This window comes from Suillus paluster (assembly GCF_016628075.1).
Source record: "Suillus paluster strain FC165 chromosome Unknown EDB91scaffold_342, whole genome shotgun sequence".
Taxonomy (NCBI): Eukaryota; Fungi; Basidiomycota; class Agaricomycetes; order Boletales; family Suillaceae; genus Suillus; species Suillus paluster.
In genome coordinates, this window is record NW_024537902.1 from 1 (window position 1) to 20,809 (window position 20,809).

At 50.3% G+C, this 20,809-nt stretch overlaps 8 protein-coding genes across 8 annotated transcripts; 5 read left to right on the forward strand and 3 right to left on the reverse strand.

Moving 5' to 3' along the window:
- Positions 1-142: 142 nt before the first annotated feature.
- EDB91DRAFT_1181582 (uncharacterized protein) lies at positions 143-2,547 on the forward strand (the record flags this gene model as incomplete). Its single annotated transcript, XM_041320449.1, has 5 exons — positions 143-432; positions 481-543; positions 586-2,116; positions 2,144-2,197; positions 2,280-2,547. Coding segments are annotated over 4 exons (1,938 nt in total), but the record flags the coding sequence as incomplete, so codon positions are not given.
- Positions 2,548-4,347: 1,800 nt separating this feature from the next.
- EDB91DRAFT_1181589 (uncharacterized protein) lies at positions 4,348-7,777 on the forward strand. Its single transcript, XM_041320450.1, has 7 exons — positions 4,348-4,755; positions 4,813-4,879; positions 4,934-5,013; positions 5,064-5,425; positions 5,476-5,618; positions 5,667-7,396; positions 7,454-7,777. The coding sequence occupies exons 1-7, from the start codon at positions 4,611-4,613 to the stop codon at positions 7,501-7,503; spliced, it is 2,577 nt and encodes an 858-aa protein (XP_041168646.1). The 5' UTR covers positions 4,348-4,610; the 3' UTR covers positions 7,504-7,777.
- An 829-nt stretch (positions 7,778-8,606) lies between these two features.
- On the forward strand, positions 8,607-9,572 carry EDB91DRAFT_475183 (uncharacterized protein). Its single transcript, XM_041327391.1, has 2 exons — positions 8,607-9,029; positions 9,091-9,572. Exons 1-2 carry the CDS (start codon positions 8,877-8,879, stop codon positions 9,400-9,402), a joined length of 465 nt encoding a protein of 154 aa, XP_041168647.1. The 5' UTR covers positions 8,607-8,876; the 3' UTR covers positions 9,403-9,572.
- Positions 9,573-11,075: 1,503 nt separating this feature from the next.
- Positions 11,076-11,718, reverse strand: EDB91DRAFT_1257780 (uncharacterized protein; the record flags this gene model as incomplete). Its single annotated transcript, XM_041324314.1, has 3 exons — positions 11,076-11,171; positions 11,222-11,504; positions 11,534-11,718. The coding sequence occupies 3 exons, from the start codon at positions 11,716-11,718 to the stop codon at positions 11,076-11,078; spliced, it is 564 nt and encodes a 187-aa protein (XP_041168648.1).
- A 414-nt stretch (positions 11,719-12,132) lies between these two features.
- On the forward strand, positions 12,133-14,272 carry EDB91DRAFT_475120 (uncharacterized protein). The gene is made up of 15 exons (XM_041327390.1): positions 12,133-12,200; positions 12,251-12,265; positions 12,333-12,464; positions 12,529-12,561; positions 12,613-12,632; positions 12,687-12,701; positions 12,766-12,804; positions 12,860-12,888; positions 12,947-12,960; positions 13,009-13,041; positions 13,200-13,259; positions 13,312-13,452; positions 13,505-13,730; positions 13,790-13,838; positions 13,891-14,272. Exons 1-15 carry the CDS (start codon positions 12,194-12,196, stop codon positions 14,122-14,124), a joined length of 1,047 nt encoding a protein of 348 aa, XP_041168649.1. The 5' UTR covers positions 12,133-12,193; the 3' UTR covers positions 14,125-14,272.
- Positions 14,273-14,603: 331 nt separating this feature from the next.
- EDB91DRAFT_1181606 (uncharacterized protein) lies at positions 14,604-16,556 on the reverse strand. Its single transcript, XM_041320451.1, has 6 exons — positions 15,685-16,556; positions 15,478-15,633; positions 15,393-15,426; positions 15,305-15,336; positions 15,156-15,255; positions 14,604-15,099 (listed from the first exon to the last, which is right to left on the reverse strand). Exons 1-6 carry the CDS (start codon positions 16,482-16,484, stop codon positions 14,815-14,817), a joined length of 1,407 nt encoding a protein of 468 aa, XP_041168650.1. The 5' UTR covers positions 16,485-16,556; the 3' UTR covers positions 14,604-14,814.
- A 65-nt stretch (positions 16,557-16,621) lies between these two features.
- EDB91DRAFT_1231544 (uncharacterized protein) lies at positions 16,622-18,406 on the reverse strand. The gene is made up of 4 exons (XM_041321062.1): positions 17,872-18,406; positions 17,750-17,810; positions 17,665-17,694; positions 16,622-17,615 (listed from the first exon to the last, which is right to left on the reverse strand). The coding sequence occupies exons 1-4, from the start codon at positions 18,325-18,327 to the stop codon at positions 16,843-16,845; spliced, it is 1,320 nt and encodes a 439-aa protein (XP_041168651.1). The 5' UTR covers positions 18,328-18,406; the 3' UTR covers positions 16,622-16,842.
- Positions 18,407-18,463: 57 nt separating this feature from the next.
- On the forward strand, positions 18,464-20,809 carry EDB91DRAFT_475236 (uncharacterized protein; the record flags this gene model as incomplete). The annotated part of the gene is made up of 2 exons (XM_041327392.1): positions 18,464-20,333; positions 20,379-20,809. Coding segments are annotated over exons 1-2 (1,865 nt in total), but the record flags the coding sequence as incomplete, so codon positions are not given.

Consider the following 20,809-nt stretch of genomic DNA (forward strand, 5'->3'; position numbering starts at 1 on the left):
TGCAACTGCAAATATTGCAATAAAAAACCCCAACGTGAAATCACTGCCTTATGGGCCTCCTCCCCAGGCGCGGCTCCACGCCCTCTGCCGCAAACACGCCCACACGAACAGTTCCTCCAGTCCCTAGATTGAAACGGCAGCCCCAGCCACTCAAGGAAAAACCAGCTCGGGATCAAGAGAAAAGCACTCGCGACAAGAGAGATTTAGACCATATTTCGGTGTGCGTCCGCGCACCAAACCTGTCAAGCAGCCCGCACCAAAGCAGAGCATGCTCAGGGAGCGTCACGCCGACTTGAGCTGCGCCTACGGCCCCGAAGTCAAAGTTCGCCGATGGTTCCGTGACGGTGAACTCCTCTGGTGTGCATTGGACCCCCGATCGAGGGTCCCAGCGGCCCGGGCGGAGAAGATTCCATCTTTTTCTGGCCAGGAATTGTCGAAGAGACGAGAATGAAGCCTACACCCATTCCAAAGGATATAGAGATGGGTGCTCTTGGCGGACCATCTAATGTACCAAACCCCAACTCATCCAACGCCGACGAGGAAGTGCCTTGGATCATCCGACACGATCTTTCTTATAAGATGAAGCTCCTTGGTATTTTCCCATACCGTGTATATTTCAGATCAATGTGTTCTTCCATACCAGTCAGTCGCCCCTTCAGAGGAGCTTATACAAGCTATCCATGAGGTATCTTATGCGGACCTCGACCCAGACCCCGTACGCACTTCCACATTCAACCCTTACGCCACCTCTCGGGAAAAAATCCCCTTTGCAAAAGCAGCAGCTCCGTACGGCATTGCGCTACAGATCGGCGCAAATATCTCTGGGTATTGGGCACCTACGGATGACTGGGAATTCAAATTCACCCTCGATCACCCCAACACCGGTCCGCCAAGATCAGCCAGCATACACCAAAGCCTCGATTCAGTGATGAACTTGAGTATGGCCTATAACGCTAACCTTGCATCCATGGTGGCGCCCTCTGGCTCCGGCTCTCACACGCCGAGTATCTCTGCACCAATGCCTCCGCTGGTACTGGGTCAGACGATCGTGCAGACGCGCTACCAGGGCTTGTGGTGGGGCGCAGAGCGCATTTGGACAGACGAGCTCGTTCGGCTCAAATTCTCGCGAGGGCAGGTCGCTCCCAAAGGAAATGACTGCATCAATGCGCCCGCTGGTCCAAGCAGGAAGGCGCGAGCGTACGCGGAAGCTACGAGCGGCCAAGTCGGCGGTGCCGAGGGGCGGGGCGTGTTCATGCGCATTGAAGGTTTGTTCGTCGCGGATCCGCCGAGTGGCAGGGGATCCAAAGTCTGCCATGCAGTGGGGACGCTGTACGAACTCGTAGATGAAGACTGGGATGAAAACCTGGACAGTTTAGAGATGGTGGTTGGGAAGGGTAAGGGTAAGGCGGCCGAAAATGGCAATGCAAGCTTTGATGGGACACCTGCGATGGATGGTGTACCAGATGAACTCTTATTCATGACTGGTCCATCCCCACTGAGACCGCCGCCACTCGCAAACCCAGATCCAGCGGTGCCCATTGAAGGCACGACAACAGACGTTCTCTCACACAGTAATATGGCTGGCGCGCAGTCTGTCTCCGCCTCTTCCGCACCAAAACGTGATGCGAATAGCGCACTCTCGCATCCAGTCCTGAGTTCCTTCGTATTGCCTAAGGCGCCCGATGGGTTCAAGTTCCGCCCCATCATGAAGCCAGGCACTGAGATTGTCGTGGATCTGACGTGGATCGCGGGGCGGTACTACCCAGGCCTGCTCGAGCACCGGCTGCTTGACAGGCACGTCGAACGAGCGCTTGCCGCGGGCGGGACGCAGTTGTGGGCGCTTGAGGGTCTGACGGCAGGGTGCTATAATGCAATGGACCCGACGAAATGGAAGCCTACGCGCACGGCGATGGTGCGGGAGGCGGATAGTGGTGCGCGGGTGGCGCTAGAGGCGCACTGGAAGAACAAGGAGAAGGAGCGTCAGGAGGCGAAGCTACTGGAGGATACGCATTTGCCGCCGGTGGTGCTGTCGGGAATGGATGATGGTGCAGGGGGATCAGGATCTAATGGTGTTGGGGCTACTGCGCCGGGATCAAGCGGTGATGGGCAGGGTTATGTAAACGGCAACGAGGAGAGAATTGAGTGGAAAGCCCTTGCGAATGGGATGCTGGAGGACAATGCGATGTCTGTTGATTAGTGAGCTGGTGACTGTACATCTTTATGTTCCTTACTTGCCATACAAGTACCACTGATAATTTGTTTTCACTGTGCTATCGTAGGCTATCATGGAATGTACCATACGTGGAGAGTCCGAAGTTACCCACAATGAGTGCACCGCATTGGATTTCGTCAAGAGCAAGGGTTGTCGTTTATTCATCATTGACCGACTGGCAAGCACCGCTTGGCGTTCCTTCCGAAAGCTATGTTCGTAGTTGTATGCTTGAGACCCTGACAAACCCCCTTTCACCGCAACTTCGCCGTGTCTTGACTCTGTACACACGCGCCCTCAGATGACCGCAGCGCCAATTTTCATTTGTACAATTACAGGTAGGTATGTCTTCTGTTCCATCAGCTTTCTTGACTACTTACATTTGGTATGTTTCCAAGTATTTGGTGGTATTGTGGCGCAGTCTGAAAGGCCCCTATCTCGCTTCTTTCAAGTCACAGCTCCCACATAGCTCCTTGAAACTTGAGCTTTCCAATACACTGTGTGATATTCTAGTGTTCAAGAGTCTGACTGACATGCAAGATGCTGAAGCGCAGCTTACAGTCCAAGTCCTGAATATCTTGACATCGACATTAGCACCTCATTGTCATCTGGTTCTCAATGTAGATGCTGAAGTTATTGCTTACAGCAAATGGAAAAGCTTCACGGCTGCTTTGACCAATGGTCATACGTGGCATTTCTTCACAGCTTATGGTGGTGGAGATCAACTTCGAGTCTACAAATCTCAGAAATGCGAAGCAGACAGGCACAGTGGTCTCATCATTGAACTTTTGAAGGACACGGTGATTCGAGTTTTTGTGCCTGAGGCTGGCCATCCTGCTGATACAATGTTTAAAGATTCTCTACCCCATGTCTCCTATGTGTACAACTGATTTTACCAATTCCCTCGCACATCGAGAAACAGTGCATTAGGTCGTTTAGGTTGAAGATTGGTGATGGCAAGTTGCCTGCCTTATGTACCCTATAGTTGCATATTGGGCCCTGACTGAATTCGTTTATTTTGGATTACTAGTGAGCTTCGAGTGCTTTTTATCCGTCACCAGCTTGTTGGCAACTAGATACCCACTAGTCCACATCAGCACACTCGCGACTGTTACTGAAGCCATTGATATCGTCATACAAGATACCATGAGGTCGGTTCAATTCGCCGCTTCACCATCCTTGCCGCTGTCGCTGGAGTAAAAGTGCCAGTCTGCAATAATGTGCGCTGCTTGCGCACCAGTGACTGCAGAGACAGGACTGTACCTGTCTCCGACGGTGGATGCTGGACATGCTGGACGAGCAATGTCACAGATTTCCTACCTTCATTTCGATATAAAAATTGCACAAGAAATCTGTTCGCCTTCGGACGTGTGTATGGTGATTGGAGCACTACGTCGGCGGTCTTCTTTGCCTGTCCACATCAGAATAGTCAATACCCGTTTTCTTAAAAATAGGCGTTCAGTCAACTACTCATGCGTCGGGTCCATGCAACGTGATAAATCAAGGCGTACATGTTTCAGATGCATTGGACTTGGGATGGATTCTTGCATTTCACCTTAACGATGCGTATGCCTGGTCAGGTCACCTATATCTCGTAGTATGGCCTAGGTATGCGACCATCGACCCGATATCGACATCATCATTTTCATAATCCTTGGCGACATGTGCTTGGGTTGGCTGCGACGAGCGTTGACCTGGGTGAATGTGGCACTCGACGGTACCAATTCCATGCAGATACAAGATTTTACAGAGTAGCAGCGGGTTATCGCACGGCCCTACTAGTACTGCCAGGAAGTTACCCCCCTCAAAGCCCTATAGACCTCACAGTTGCTGGTCTTCTAGAGTCCCGAGGCGTTGACGGGGATGTTCATCTTAACTATTGAGGAGAACGCACCCGTCAAGACAAGGAAAACATCAAGATGGTGCTTTCAATGAAGTCGTCCTAGCGCGCTGGCACTTTACTTTGATAGGCCTTATTAAGGGAGACAAGAAGAGCACAGAGTTGAGTTACAAAGTGTATAGGCTACTAAGCTAGCCTAGTAGCGCTTACTGGCGAAGCTTAGCCTAATATTGGCCTAATAGGCTATTATTGATATTATCATTTATCAATGATTGTTTACCTACATAAATATTGATCACTCTACGGAACACTACGATTAGTACTTACGCTGCCTACACGCTATTCACGAAATTTCAGAGGACAAGAAACGCCAAAGTTAACGTCCGTAACGTCGTCAACCTTCAAATTTCGAGGCTGTTTGTTGTTCGCTTTGTGGTTGGATCCATTGACCGTGGCGTTCATCTGGCACGGCGGATCCTCAAACCGCGGCATCAGCTAACAGCCAGCAGCTGCAATTCACAGTAGCCGTTCATAGTGGACTGTTCACGGTAACGAACGTTCATGATGGCCACTCTTCTTTCACCAGCCGTGTCCATGAACACTACCGACTCAACCCCGCTCTCCCACTACCATTCTCTCCGACCGTCCCCAACACCATCCTCAAGTGCTTCATCATCAAGTGGCTCTTTGAACCGCGCAGATGAAGGTCCGTCATTCCGTCCTTCTTTCCGCTGCCTCGAGGCAGGTGTTTACGGCAGGATAGAAAATCTCACCATCACCGCGTCGCGCTCATTGCTCGCGAGAAACAAGGGGAAGCGAAAGAGCAACGAGTAAGTTCTCTTTCAATAGACTTTAGTCAGGGTCGTGACATGACACGCGCACAGAGACATCCGTCTCCTCGCCATCTCTACACATATCACCGAACTTTCCTACAGTATATCAGACATCCAGACGCGTATATTTGGTACGCGACTTCTAATCCTCATGATCCGTTTCTTACTCACAAATCCACAGAAATACAGGAACTACGACACAAGTCTCAATCCTCAGGCGATGCAGCAGCCACGACCATTGTCATCGACAAAGCTCTTGTGACTCTTGACGAACGCCTTGAGGCTGTTGCCCATGGCATGAAATCAGTGTCTGAATCTGTCGCCCCCTTTCAGAACCAGGCCAATGATGCCCCGGACTCCGAACAAGCTATACTGATCCGCAAGCATGCAGTACTCGTCACCGAGTGGGAATCCGTGCAGAGCGAGACAGATGTTCTCAGGGAAGAGTTGAAAGAGGATAAATGGCTCACTGTATTCAGAACCGTCACTGAACAGGCGGACGGAATGATGGGGAGCTTGGAGAAGGCAGTCAATCGTTGCCAGGTGTGTTCACGTCTTATTGAAGTTTGTATTACTACGCTAATACGGCCCAGGATTTTATTTGGCAAGTACACCGGGGAGGTGCAGACGATTCACACTCCCAGTCATCATACAGGGGCTCACTTAGCTCTGACAAGAATCCCCTCGGCATCGAGGTATTCAACGAGTTGCTCAGCTCGTTCGAAGCGAAGAAAAAGTGAAGTTTCTCCTTTCGCATTATACTCCGTCACTCACGCTTTTTTAGGCACTACGTCCCAGCCACGTCCAAGGTCCTTGCGATCATTGACAATGGCGTGCAGAATCGTGTCACAAAGAATGGGGAGACGCTCCGGCGGCATGGAGAATCTGCTAAGAGGTGGCGTACACTCAAGGAGCGGATGGCCAAGACGGAGAAGGAGATGGAAACCGTGCGAAAGATCCTCATGGGTGGTGATATGGCTGTAAGTGAAACGACTTCGACGGCATCCGGGTACACAGCGAATGGGTATCTTGCAACGCCTTCGAATCGCGCTTCGAAAGACCGTGCACCGAGTCGAGCTACAAGTTCTACGGGCGCTCTTTCGCGGAGCATATCACCACTGAGGAAGTTTGCAAGGAAAATCGCGGGTCATGTACGCTCGCCTCCAGCTCCCGTCACTCCCTTGCCTGTATCACGGGAATTGTCGTCGGTGTCAAGGGACTCTTCACAATCACAGGGTCCTTCATCAGAGCCAGTTAAGACGCTACGACGACAACGTACCTCAATATTCTCATTCAATCGCAATGCCAGTGGTGCCCCACTTACACCAGAGAAGGGACACAAATATAGCCAGAGCCTCACTCCCGAATCCTCACCGGCCTTCAAACGCCTTGACCGTATTGACGACCCGAATTCAACCATGAAACCGAAAAATTCGAAGCAGCCGTGGAACAGCTCAACGAAGGTGGAGTCGCCAGACCCTGTGGCGACCATTAAGCCCACTCCTCCAAAGCGGCCGGATGTCAAGTCTGTCCTCACCCCTGGATATGGACCTCTTGTACCGAGCACGCCATCACGAAGGAGCCTCAGCCGTAGTTCAAATGCGTCTTCACGACCTTGGTCTCCTGTTACTTCCTCTGTATCCACAAACCCTTCTATACCTCCTCTTCCATCTCTACATCCACCATCACGAGCTCAAACGCCCAGTCTTGGGACGATACCACGTCCAAGACCTAAGACCCCAAGTCATATCCCCGCCCCCGCACTACACTGGCGTTCCGTATCTGCACGGCAGCCTGATGATGACGAGGAGGAGCTCACGACACTGATGCAGCGCGCATTTTCGCCTCCACATAATACCTCTCCAAGCGCCGCACGTTCGTACACCCCAAGCGGCGTACGCATACCCCCACCTCGCCCTCCAAGCCGATCACAGATACCCCTTCCCAGCGTGCATGTCTCCTTCGAATCCCGTCCCTCATCAACAATGTCGCACTATCGCTCCCAGAGCCCCCTGACCCCAGGGTCCCTCTTCAGGGCGCAGACGCCCGAATCGACACTGAAAGCAAAATCCCAGCAGCTCTCGTTCTACACAGGCGCAGGAAACAACGGGATGCGTGCATCCGCGCGGCAGGTTGTCTCAGGGAAGCTCCCGCCCTCGTCATTCCGCGATTCGTCGACGACTCGGACGCCCAGCTCGCGTCCGGGGTCGCGGTCAGGGTCATACACGCCTATGGAGCGCGAACCGATGCACTTGTACGTCCCTGCGAGTGACAAGGACCCACTTGACGTGGAGGTGGCGGCGATCGTGAATGCGATCCCGCACGGGCTACTTATTGAGCGTGTAGACCCACCGCTGAAGGCGTCGCCGAAGGAGGGGGAGGAGATTAGGGCGTCGTATGCGTTTTCGAATAGTTTGAGTCGCAAAGTGGTGACGTGTAAACTGACGACGCTGTCGCGTTCTGGGGCGAGGGGGAGTGGGATGACGAAGAAGGTTATGTGTCGAGTTGGAGGCGGTGAGTGTTTGGTTTGGTCCCTTTACCGGTGTAAGGTGTTAACATGGATCTTTGCAGGCTGGCAAGATTTGCAGCTCTACATGCTCAACCGTCAGGCCGGCATATAGACATGATACGAGGAACGGTTACCCATGCATCAGACCTGAATTATTTCTTCACTTTTTCATTTCATCAATTACGATCACAGAACGGTCGCACGTAGAGAATCGCTAGTTGCACAACAAGTTTATTGTATTGCATCATGATTATATCCTCATGTTCTTTAACGTTTGTGCAGTTTCATCTTTCTTGTTATCTTGGGGTTTAGTCACAGCTTGCTATTGAATTGCTATGATGTCTAGTTTACGCAACGTTTACTTATGTGACGATGTTGGGTTCCCACCTATGGTCGACTTCGCGAAACGTTCATTGTCAGAATTCAAGTGCATGCACTCCGACTGACTTCGAGAATCGACTGCATTGAAGTCTCCTTCGATTTTCTTCGGTTCACGGCAACACTAGAATCACGCTATTCGATTGTTGGTTGCCTTGACTTCAGCTTCTTCACGTACATCGCGCGTCACTTCCGGCACAGAAATTCGACGTTCTCAGTGAGAACCTTCACAATACGCGGTTTGTGCTGATGGTCGCTGGTCCCTAGTAGGGTTGCCATTATGGCCGCGAAGCCTCTCGCGTGCCGAAACGGCTGTACGAGCATGGGTAACAGTACTAGTGACTCACTTGCCTGTAAGTATCGTCGTTCCAAGGCAAGAGTGGCTTAATCATGTTTGAAGTTTGAAGCACTAATTACATGTAGTACTTAAATGCACTGATTCAAGCCAGAGATTCAAGCATACCGTGAATTCGATGTCCCAGGCTTTGGACCCGGAGTGGTCAATTCCTGGATGTCCTCAATCTGGACATACTTTTGGTTTTCATCCTACCCGCCTAGCATAAAAACCACGCGTTTCAACGTTTCAACCCAAAAAGTGAACCCCCAAGAAAACTAACCTCTGTCCAACCACCCCCTTACATGTACTACTGGCGTGCGACGTCGTCTACGATGAAAAACTAGTGAATGCTATAGTAGGCATAAATTAATTTTTCATCGTACGTACCGTCTCCACTCACGTCTTGGGTCATTGATACTTTGGCTGAATCATCACGTCCAAGAGAATACACTGAGTCGAAGACTCTGACGGTAAGTACATTTATCTGCTCAAAGTTTGCCGTCGAGTTGACCATCGACCACAAGGAATTTGCAGCGCAAGGTAGGTGTAGTATTGACGCCTCCTGGTCATAGGCTAAATCACGTTCACAGCGACGCAGGCTGCGTTCAATTGTCACTACAAGAGGGATGCTCACCGCACCCGTCAACGCTCCATCGACCAGGTGTACGAAGAACACAATGTACAGATATTCAGACGCGTGAAATGCTACTCACTTCGCCAAGGTCGCGGATGCACTGTCCATCGTTGACGATGAGTGTGCCTGGTCAGCTATGTCTCCTGGTATGGCTTGGATGCCGAGTTCCGACCATCAGCCTGACATTGACATCATCACTCCAATGATTCTTGGCGACAAGTGCTTGGGTCGCCCAGTGATGAGTGCCACATTCATTCAAGTGAGGATTCGACGGAAAAACGCTCGAGCGGTGAGCTAAAGTTCTTTTCCGACGACAGAGTCGATGCCCATTGTTTACACTTCATTGTCAGCATAGTAGGTTTGTGGGCAGCCGGCCAGATATTACTCCGACAACGAATCTCGGCTATCCGGAGAGCATGGAGTGTTACCATCGTTCGCGAGAAAGTCCCCTCGCCCAACACTCAAAATATCTCATCCTCATAGACTGTTTCATTGATGGTTGCTCATCGAACGTATGTGGCGTGATAGAACCAGATGAGAAGAATCTCTTCGCTGGTTTTCTGGGATTGATGGGGATGTTAATCAATAAGACTCAAAACCTTACAACATCAGGAAATCATAAGTTTAAAAGTAAGGTGAGCTGGTGCGCCAGAATAATTTGAAGCCGTTCTGGCGCGTTGACTCACTCTGCCCTGACCCAGAAGGAGCCACTATCTGCCTTCTATTGGATCTGACTATCGGAGACTCACCCTGACAGGGAAACCCATTGGTGTATGTATGAAGACAAGCGCCCAACCAGAAAGTCGGAAAATCACATAAGAATATTTTCAAGTCGCAGAATGTGATTCACGCACCGATGTAAGAAGAGGAGATTAGGGAATTTTATCGAAGGAAGGTTGTGTGTTGGGTTGGTGAGCATTTGATGTCGCTCTGTATTATTGGAAATGTCAACAAGCATGAAGTTCGATAGACTTGGTAAAGCACGTTTATGGCATACTCAATTGCGAGTACGACATTCGCGGAGTTAGACTTCGTCACCGCGGCATGAGATGTCTTTCGTATGATTATTAGCATGTTGCTTCCAAATCAGCGAAGAAAAGTTCGGGGTGTGCGGGGCCGCTTCAATCAGCCTATAGTGTTCCCTAATACTTCAAGGGAGTAAGTAGTTCAGGGCTGATGTCTGTTCACTATCTGATGGTGTAGAAGCGCAGCATATTCCAGAAGACTCGATTCACTTGTGGCTCATGACTGTACTCCTCCCTCCCGAGTGCTGCTCCCGTCGTCTCTGCTCTCTACGCGCTCCCGCCCTGGGGGCTGGGCTGTCACTCTGTTCAATACAGTCAAAATGGTTATATTCCCATAAATGTAAGAAAGAGTGCTTGGCTGAGCGCCGCTGTCTTCCTCCCTAGCCATGACCCTATTTCAGGCTAGACAAGCCCCTTACTACGAGTTGTGAGTGCCCTGTTACTGTTCCGAAATTGTTCGGCTCCCAAATCGTCAAAAGAACAAGGTACGTGCAAGGTGACGTTACTTAGTCATGCCTGACCCCCTGGCAGGACCTCCTCGCTGAGGATTCCTCACAGTTTCTAACCCGAATAAGCCGAAGCCTTCAAGTTCATATTGACGGCATCACCTAGCAGTATAATCACCCTCAACATATCTCCTGCTCGCATGCCTCCTCTCCCTCCCTTCTGTCAATTCGATATTTCTCTCACTCCTCGTTATCTCTTCCCCATGTTAACATATATCTCTGACTCTCCTTATTAAATATACTTTGTGGTTTTCGATTGCCACTCTCACAGCTGATGTGGCGCTTGTTTTGTCGCTGATGTGGCACTGAGTCTGGACGATTTTGTTTGCGCCGTCGCAGCTTGTTCTATTCAGTGTAAACTACATATTGTTATTTTGGATATGTATATACACGTGCAATAAATTTAGCGCTATACTACCTCATGTATCATGGATTGCTATACAACACATATGTCGCCAGAATCCAAGGCTACCAGATTTCTGAAGTAGTGTGAGAGTGCTCATCTAGTTGGTGCATGCGCTGGTGGGACAGTCGAAGCGTGAATCTAGGGTGGGATTGGTTGCTACTCCGGCGTCGTTGGCTACGTGGCATTTTCAAGAGGGTAGGCGGATGGGAGGCGGGTTGCTGTGGACCGTGGTGGAGATTGTTATTAGGTACTAGATAGTGGTGTATTAAACACAGAAAAAAATTAGAAAGTGATTGGGAATCTCACCTTCAAGCGCTAGAGGACGAGAACGGCGAATGTGACGGAGGAGTGTAGTTTGGTGCGGTCGAGGTTGAGAGGTGGGGAGTCTGGCGGCGGCATCAATAAGTGGCATTTAAGTGGGCAGGCGGATGGAAAGCTAGTGGATGGGCGCCGTTGGATAGTGGTATAGACACGAGAAAATACGTAAAATTACCCTAGGGAATGTATTAGCCCAGAGCTCTGTACAAGCGCTGGGTGTGCTCACGAACGGCATCGTGGGGGCAAGCGCGCCGAGAGCCGAAGGTTTTTTGTTGAGGCGAAGGTCTTTAGGCGGCAGGGAACCGCGCTTTAAATGAGTAAAATAAGTGGGAGCAGGTACATACAAGGGCGGACCAGCAAAAACATCTGGCGGTATGCGGGAACAAGTAAGAATGTGCGGAGGCGGGTGTAGATAAGTGCAGACGAGTAGTTGCAAGCGCAAATAAGGGCAGATGAGAGAGCAAACGTTAGAACAGATAGGACGAGCTTGAGCGCATGATCCAGAGAGACTTCGCGAGAGCATCAATAGAGTACTTACAGAGGATATTTGGAAGACTTGAGAGGTACGGAGATCAGGTTGAAAAACGCGGAATTACTGAGGAAAGTATCATAAGAGTGAGCGGCGGCGCGAACCATAAATGAGCAGAGTGAAAACACGGAGGGCGAACAAGCGGAAACCCATGCGGACAAGCGTAGACGCATGAGACAAGTATGTGCAGACATGGTGTCTGCAGTGGCGCCGAACCGCCGGCACCGTCGAGACTCGAGTCTCCACAGCGATACCAACCTTGGGAGAGAGCGTTGTTGCACAGTCGACTTTGTGCCTTAGGTGTTGAATGCAGGTGACTGGAGTCCTGGCCCGGTATGTAAGTTGATTTGTGCATGTACCCTGTTCTTCTGAAGATTTGGGAGCCAAACAAGTTCGGAACAGTGACCATCAAAGAACTCGTGAGTCTAGTACTCAGGGTACTTTACGTCGATTACGGTGTTTTACATGACTTTATATGACTTTATATTGTCATATAAGACTTTATCTGCGGCATCAGTTCACTGATGACAGGGCACTCGTCACTCCCTTACTACCCCTAGAGTGCCCCTGTCAGTCGTGGGATTTTTATTTATGACCTTTCCGTTGATTGAGGACAGCGATTCGAATACTAACGAGAAGTACGTGTAAGCCCGTTGGCTTACCTGGATAATGAAGCGTAAGCTTTCATTATCACTGCCTTTTGGCGTAACGGTTAAGGGACGACAGTCTTGACTACTTACAGTACGTGCCATAAACCCGGTACTATGTCATACTACAGTTGACATTCGACCACCATGACCCTTACAAGATGATGAAATTCTGTGCTTTATAAGTCAGCGGCCCACCACTCACCCTTGGAATTCACTATTCGATCTGCACACTTTCATGTCGGGACTTCAAGGAAACGTCTCTGCTCTCCGCCGGGATAACAATACATCAGGTTCGTCAGCTCCGTTTAACCTTGTTGTGATCGGACCACCGTGCTGAACTTCATCATTTTCCAGTAGTAATCATTACCCTGGTGTCCTATGACTACAGTCAGTAGCTTTCATGAACCTTGTACTACAGCTGAGCATCGCATTATCTAGTACTGCAGTTCGAGAAAGAGGTAACGAAAAGCTCAGTTTCTCTTGGTCGAGTCCTCATGATCATATTGCCGCAGGTCCGGTTTGTTTGGGTCGGTGTTCGATCTCCCTATTTGAAAAATGCTATCAAGCCTCGGAGATTGACTGAATATCCAGGCAAAACAGTGGTCAGTGATGACATGTCTTTACCTAGCTGTGAGCTCTGCCCTACCAACGTGCTTCATGGGTTTTTACTTCGTTGCTCTGCTAGGTCCGATATTTTGGTTTATTCCTTGCAATGTACGTCGCGGTGGCTGTGTCCTTCAGATGATACATCGTATATTGACACTGACCCTAGGCTTACCGCCTTGTGTATGTGATGCGATGCCTGCTGAGCTATCATTAGCTGACTAGCATTAGGGGGAGGACTGATGTATATGCCTGAAACAGTGAGTGTATCGACGCTTTCTTAGAGAGTTCTCTGACATATTCTAGTCGTACGTTACCATTTCCCTTTACGTCCAAGTCTCAACAGTTGTTGACCTCTTACTTAGCTGCGAGTATATCGTCTTCAACTGAAAATGGGTCTACTCATCATGCAATTCAAACAGGCTACCCTCTTCTTGTTTTAATGCAATGGAGTTTTTCTGCATATTTTTGCCTGGCGGAAGGTAAGTCACACATCCTCGCATCCCAATGTGCGTACCGATTTTGCATCCGCAGTCATTCTTATCTGGCGTCTTTACGCCCTATACAACCAATCTAAGCGCCTGCTTTATGTTCTACTGGGGTTGTTCCTACCTATCGTCGCGCTCTATATAGGGATGGATATATATTTATATAGTCGACCCTCAGTGTTCTCGGGTGAATTTCTACTTAGGTCTCATTCTGTGCAAGCTGACGTCTCGTTTCATAGTGCAAGAAATAATAACTCCGAACTTCGTGTACTGCGCGGGTTCCTTCCACATGGGGCCGATGCCTGCGATATATGGTTCCATTCCCATCATATGCTTTGATATTTTCCTAGTGGTTCTCGCAGCTGCCATCCTCGTGAAACACATGAAAGATCGCAGGGAAATGAGAATGAGGCCTAACGTCTACATGCTAATGATCGTGCGATATCATATCATATACTTTGTCCTGTAAGTTCTCCTTCGTCTATTGGGTTCTCTGAAAATAAATATTCATTGAATCACGCTAGAAATTTGACATCTCAAATCTTCACGGCGATATTATGGGCCAACCTTTCAGTATGATCTCTCATGGATCTACAGAGATCAGCTCTAACGCAGACACCCACAGGACCTGGTGTTCGGTATCGTAGTGACATTCAACGATATCGCACCATTTATTATCGCGCCCCGTCTGATTGTCAGCATTTGGGATAGGCATGCCAATGACAAGTGCGTATATGTCAGTACGACGTTCGAAGATTGTGTATGTTGGACCTCGCCACCAAAATTCGAGCAGTATGAGATGGGCTCCCGCGCAGAAAGGTTCCAAAACCATGATGAAGGAAAAATTGGGGCAGAGTGAGGTGGTTAAACCCCTCAGACGCAGGTCCTGGCAGAGTTCTCTAATGGGTACTCCACGGAAGTAAGTAGTTTAGGGCTGAGTTTTCTGTACCTACGTAGCCACATCAATCGCGATCAGAACAGTTTCACGCAGATTCTCCATCCCAAGCTGACTAGCCATCGTTCTGGTCCGTCCAGGGTAGTTACCTAAATCTTGATACCGGTGGTAGAGATCCAAAGCTAAAATTGGAAATGTCTGATATTAAGGAGACGGATACAAAGTGAAGTTTACTGGTAGCCCAAAATAAATAAATTCAGCCCGGGGCCGATACGCAAACTATAGGTACATAAGGCAGGCAACTTGCCATTTCTCAGCTCCAACCTAAAGCGAACCAGTACACTGTCGCTTAGTGTGCGAAAGATTTTTTAAAATCAGTCGTACACATAGAAAACACGAGGTAGAGAATCTGTAGACATAGTGTTCACAAGTCTCAATCCGGATGGTCATCATGGGCTCCTCACTTCACGTAGGGTCCAAGGGTCTTTTATATGCATCCCGAAGTTCAAGTATTGTCCTCGAGAACTACTGCTCTATGATAGCACATGCCTGAGACCGACCACATCCGTAAGACCCCCAACTGCAAAGCCAATGTCCTACGAAAAGCCCCGCACATGATTACGTCTAGCGCTCAGCTAGCAAATATCCCCCCATCTAATACCCCGCCCAGCTCCGCACCTTCGAGAACCAAAATGAGCGTTCATGCTTCAGCGGAAAGGGCACCGCCTCCCCATCCTCCACATTGACAGAGTCATACCCAATAAAATCCAGCTTGTTCCACCGCCCGAGGGGGCGTGAATGCAGCGTGAGTGTCATCTGGAAGATATACTTGTTCGGCTGCGGCTCGGTAGTGGCGTGCGATGGCGCGAGGGGCTTCTCGGTAAGGTTTGTGATGTAGACGGTGTTGCCGGAGAGAGACCAGTTGCCGATGTAGAAGCCCTGAGATGTGTATGGGTAAGTCTTTGGGGCAAGAGGTGTGATGGGTGTGTACATACCTTCATGCGCAGGGTGGGCTTGAGCATTGGAATAACGGTTTGAGGTTGCCATTCCTCGTTGGCGAGAAGGGACAGGACCTGTCCGTTAGGGAAGAACCGGCTGGTATACGGTTAATGAGTGGAAGAGAGGGTTCAGCTGCGAGACTCACAGGTATCGGTGGTAAGTGACAAGATGAGTTATCTACAGGAAAGTGGTAAATTCAGACGCGTCGAAAATGTCGGGGGTCGTCTACGTACATTAACCCAAGCGTTCTCGCTGGAGCCCGTCCGCCTACAATTTTGTGAGAAGCGGAAAGATGATACCTCCGAAAGTATAGCTTACATGTAATGGCAAACAGCGATATATACCCCATCCAGCCGCAAGCGGGGATGTTCCATATAGACTCTCCGGTATTCCGAATTGTACAGTTCCACAATATCCGTTATAGGCTCATCATCAGAGATCTGCGGGGGCTTATATGCCAAGTGGACAAAATCTCTGTTGCAAAGTATTGATAACGTAAGTACATGCAAGAGACAAGCACCATACCTCCAAATCGCAGAGTCCAAGCTAAGTACTCGTGCTTTACGACTGACAGTCGCAAACCGCTCAATCGTGGTGTAATCAAGAGTTCGGAGGATTTTGAGCAGAAGCTCGTCAGGGATAAGATTAATCGGAGGTCGTCCCTCCTTCTCATCCTCCGGCTCAAAGACAAGATTCTCAGGAAACGTCTTGAGGATTTGTGCAAGAAGCCTTGAAGTCACGAATGATTTATCCTTGCTATCCTGGTGGACTTCGAGCTTCTGCACACCCCGTGTAACTCCATCTACCGAACCGCTGGACGGAACTTTCCTGTGACCAGCGGGACGAGCAGCAAGACGCTCCTGTGCGCGTTGTTCTTCTATGAAATACGCACGATCGACGTTCGGGTCGAGACGGAATGCCTGACGATAGAGCCGAAGAGCCTCGTCTAGCTGACTCTGCTGCTCATGATGAACTGCGTTACGATAGACCTCGATAGCGTGAGCGAGAATGGGACTGAGATGAGATTGGCCGTGAGATGCGTGGGCGGGGACGGATGGCCGCGGCGCACCTGCAATGGAATGAATTGCAGGTCCGGGAAGCCCGCGGGGTGCAGGGAACGTGTTAGCGATAGTGGCAGTCTTCGTGCTGGTGTCACTCCGAGTTGGGGAAACGGCGCGTTCTGCACTGGTACTGGCACTGGGAACGGGTTGAGTTCGCGCGCCCGACGTAACAGCCTGCCGTTCCCTGACCTCGGCCTTCCATTGCTCTCTGAACCGTGCGAGCTCTGCGGGCTCCTGCTGGATATCCGACGTGCCCGCGCTCATTCTACGCCTGAAAGTTGATACTCAGCTGGAGAAGTGTAAGTTTATATCTTGTAAGGCCTTACTTAGTTGTAATCGGAAGCAAATCGGAAGTACTTACCCCCTCGCTGACAAAGGTCTCATGTCAAATCACCCTGAGACATCACAAGCATTCTGATATAACTTTAAATCTAGCGGTCGCCGGTTAGCAGTGATATGGACTACTTGCAACGCTAGTATAGAGAAGGCGAAGACCACATTATGGTATAAATAAATCATAGGTAGACCGCGTTGGCGGGGGATACGATGGACAATCCAAGTTGAACTGATAAAGCCATCGGAATGCATGAGTCCAAGGTTATCCAAGACGCCGAAGCAGTTTTCACGACTTTAAGACGCCCAGCCGCTTCAGCTCTTCACAGCTCTCTATTTTCTCCGCCTCGATTGCCTTCACTTTCTCCCAGTCTGTACCAACACCAAATAGACCAACTTCTGCGTCTCTCCTCTGTTGCCGCCTCTCAACTCCACGCTGACAGTCACCATAGAGGTTACTGGTGTAAACGTGTTCTACTTGCCCTTCAAATCGTGACAGAGCCGATCCACGTCGGTGGGTACCCCCAGCAAGGTCTGCCGCAATCTGCCGATGATTGTTGAACTCGGGTCCATTGACGTGATATTTTATGCCCAATCCAGTCGTTTGCCTTTCAACATTGTAACGTGATGACGGTGAAAATGAATACCGCGGGTCGGGTATCGACGTAGAGAACATGTCCGGAATTGCACTCAGGAACGAGAACGCAATAAGCAATATGAGGGGTAGGAGCTGCATAAGCAGCGAGCGACCCTGCGCCCCTTCACCCTGCTGCTGTGCTTGTGGACCTCCCGTATTCGTACGCATACGTGTCGTCCGAAAGCCTCCTGGGCCAAATGAGGCTGAGAATACTGGACCGCCGAAAGGACTACCTCCAAATCCACCGTTCATCGCCATGCCACCTCCTCCAAAGAACATGTTGAAGAGATCCTCTGGACTCATCTCGCCTTCGAAGCCTCCACCGAATGGGCTTGCGGAGAAGCCAGGCCCGCGCGAGGACATGCCACCAAATCGCGATTCTGGGTCTGACCCGGATTGGTCGTACGCTGCTCGCTTCTGGGGATCTGGGTGAATGTCAGAGACATGCAGTGCATTAAAATAAGCTAAGCATGCCTGAAAGCACTTGGAAGGCTTTTGAGACCACTGCAGAGAGTTTGTGTAAGACAATTCGTGTATACGAAGACAATACTAAACGTACACTTGAATGCCTCATCTGCTCCAGGAGCGCCGTTCTTGTCAGGATGTAGCGCAAGGGCAAGCTGCAGTCAATCACAGCGTTAGAATGCATGTCGGACAGCACACGACATCATGTTGGTGTACCTTTCTGTATGCCTTCTTTATCTCAGCCTCCTCGCAGTCCTTCTTGACGGACAAAATCTCATAGTACTCCGTAACCTTGCACGCCTTCACTCGTTTAACAACTTTCAACTGCTCAGCAGTAAATTCCCGTTTCTCCCCTCCCATCCCTCCGGCAGTACCATTAGCACTGCCGGTATTCCGATGCTTAGCGCCAGAAGCGGATGGGTGTGTCTCTGTAGATGACGAAGTAGCTTGCGCATTCCCATTTGACATCGAAGGACCTGCCCCAGCTGACGAAGAAGACGATCCAGATGCCTCCGCGACCTCGATAGACTCAAGTAGCTTTGCAGCCTCAGGTGTAGAAAACAGGTTTATAGATTTTTGGCAAAATTTGCGTGCGGAAGGAAGGTTGCCAGCATCTTTGTATTTTTGTGCGATGGAAAGGCATTTGATGGCTTCGTCTTTGTTACCTTCCATCGCTTGAAAGCAAACCACGTAGGGGGAGGCGCTGGTGACTTGGGTGCTCGGGAGGTTCCTTGAGAAGTGAACGTGTCCTTATTCGGCAAGTGCCTTCGACGCCACTCGAATTCATTACGTGGCACGAAAAGTATCAGGTCAAGGTTCGTCTTGTATACGGATTGTCGTCCACTGATATTTCATAGTTGGTTAAACGCGAGCTTCATGACCGTGAAGTCCAAAGACATTCATCATGATAGCGCTCCAGTCCTTGGTTCAGGCTCCTTGTACGTTTTTTTTCCAGCCTCTTTCAATGTTCGAATTTACAGAAGATACCGGACCGGTCTAGCTAGAGCAGGTCCGTTCCTGCTATTACTATTAGCATCAAAAGTTATATAGTTCGGATACATGTCCTGCGACTGAATCGAAATCTTTGATTCAGTCTCAACTGTCGCGTGGGACATGTCAGCCTCCGAAATATATAAGACTCATCGCCGCCCCCCTAACCTCTCTTCATTCCGTCTTTTATCGTTGCTTCACGTTTATCACGTATCCAGCACATCAATATCTTTAACACCTTTATTCATTCCACTATGCCCGTCGATATGGAACAACACTTCAGCTTCAGGCCAGATGCCCAGTCTTCACCACGCAACCCTGCTAAGCAACGCAAAGGCAAAGTTCGCTCCTTCCTCCCGGGCTTCGTCGATCGAGCCATCTTCCGTACCAGGCCGGTCTCATATCCTGACTCATCACTTCCAAAGGTTTCCCCAACCACCAATGACGATTCCCTTGCAAAGAAGACTCACGTCCTCGACCGCCTTCAGGCACAACTGAAGTCCAAACGCGTGGAGACGAAGAAGCCGAGAGTGACAAACACGGGCCTACCCACTTCGCTTGTCGCTACCAACAAGGAACAGAAGGCTGCTCCCCCAGCCGTCAATGAGGCTCAACGTCATAGCAGTACTTTTCAAGACCAGCTCGACCCTGACCGTAAGGCGATGCAGTCAGAGATGTCCCAGATTATCGAGGCCTACGACTACAAGTTGCGCGACCTCAACGAGCTGAATATGCGACAGGGCGCTCAGGTCATCAAGCTCCAGTCCAGGCTCTTCGACCAGGACGAACACATTGCGCACTTGGAGAGCTTGGAGATCTGCAATCCTGTGGTCGAGACTGTTGCTCGCAAGACCAGTAAGCAAAATCTCGAGGCCGCATCTCCACCGGACACTGGTTCCCAAGGTGGGTTGATGGAGGTCCATGCCATCGCGGTGCGTGAACCGAGACCTCAGCCAACGGAACCGGCAGTGGCTTCCAGAAGGAACTCCACGGTGAAGCACGAGCCAGAGCGACGACGAAGATTAGTCAAACCGCAACGCGACATTGTTCATGATACTTCCGAGCGCCCCAAGGACGACGACCCATTCGCTTCGGTGCCAAATCACGCACCACATCGTAGAAGTCTAAGCTTCGGACAGACACTGGTAGCGCGTTGGCCCAAGGCTCTTGTGGCCCTTTCGGACGCGCATCGCAAGAAAGACGAACAGCGTCCTGCCCACGCTCGTCGTGACCACCAGCCAGATTTCAAGGTCTATCAGGATCAAATTGCTGCGCTCACCTCAGAACGTGATACGCTTGCTCGGGAGCTCAAGCGCAGCACTCGAATGGCGGACTCGAATGCTGCCATGCTCTGCAACTTGGAACTGCAGGCTCAACGTCTACTCTCCGAGCATGACGCTCATGTTCTTGAGCACCAGCAGGAGAAGGCACTCTTACAGCAACGAGTCTGCGAACTCGAAACCGAGCTCGAGAAGACCACCGCATCAGCTTTGCGAGCACAAGAGTATTGCAAGGTGGAGCATGGAAATAACTTGGAAGAATTCATCATGCTGTTCAGGGAGAACGCGGAGCAGGGTGATCTGATCGAGACCCTCAAGCACGATTTCGCAGAGCAAGGTACTACGCTCGAGAGGTTGCGTATTCAGCTGGACCTGGCGAACAGTGCACAGGCGATTATGAAGCGCAAGGTATGTGAACTTTATGTTTTCGTAATTTGTGCTTACACCTTCAAGCTCCGGAAAATGGAGATGGCATCCCAAGAAGCACCGGAGAATATCAAGCCGCTCCACGACGCTCCACCGAAGGCTCAAGACAACATTTATCGAAGCCTGAAGAAACACTTATCGCGGAGCGGCAACCCTAGACCTCAACCATCACGCCAAGGATCCTTACCTGCTACTCAAGAGATCGCGAAGAACGAGAGTGCGATCGCGGAACACCCCATCCAGTCTCCTCTTGCCACTTCCCGCCTTCCTTCGCCGCCGCCGCCGGCCTCCGCTCACAAGGTTGATGGTGTCGCTTCTGAGCACGCCCGCAGGAGGCTTTCGCGCCCACCAGCGAATCGTCCTATCACTGAGCCATCCTCACGGGATGTTCCCAATGACACCTTAGACGTCTCCACGGCATCAATCTTCAGTGACGGTGGCGTTGATTTGCTCATGCC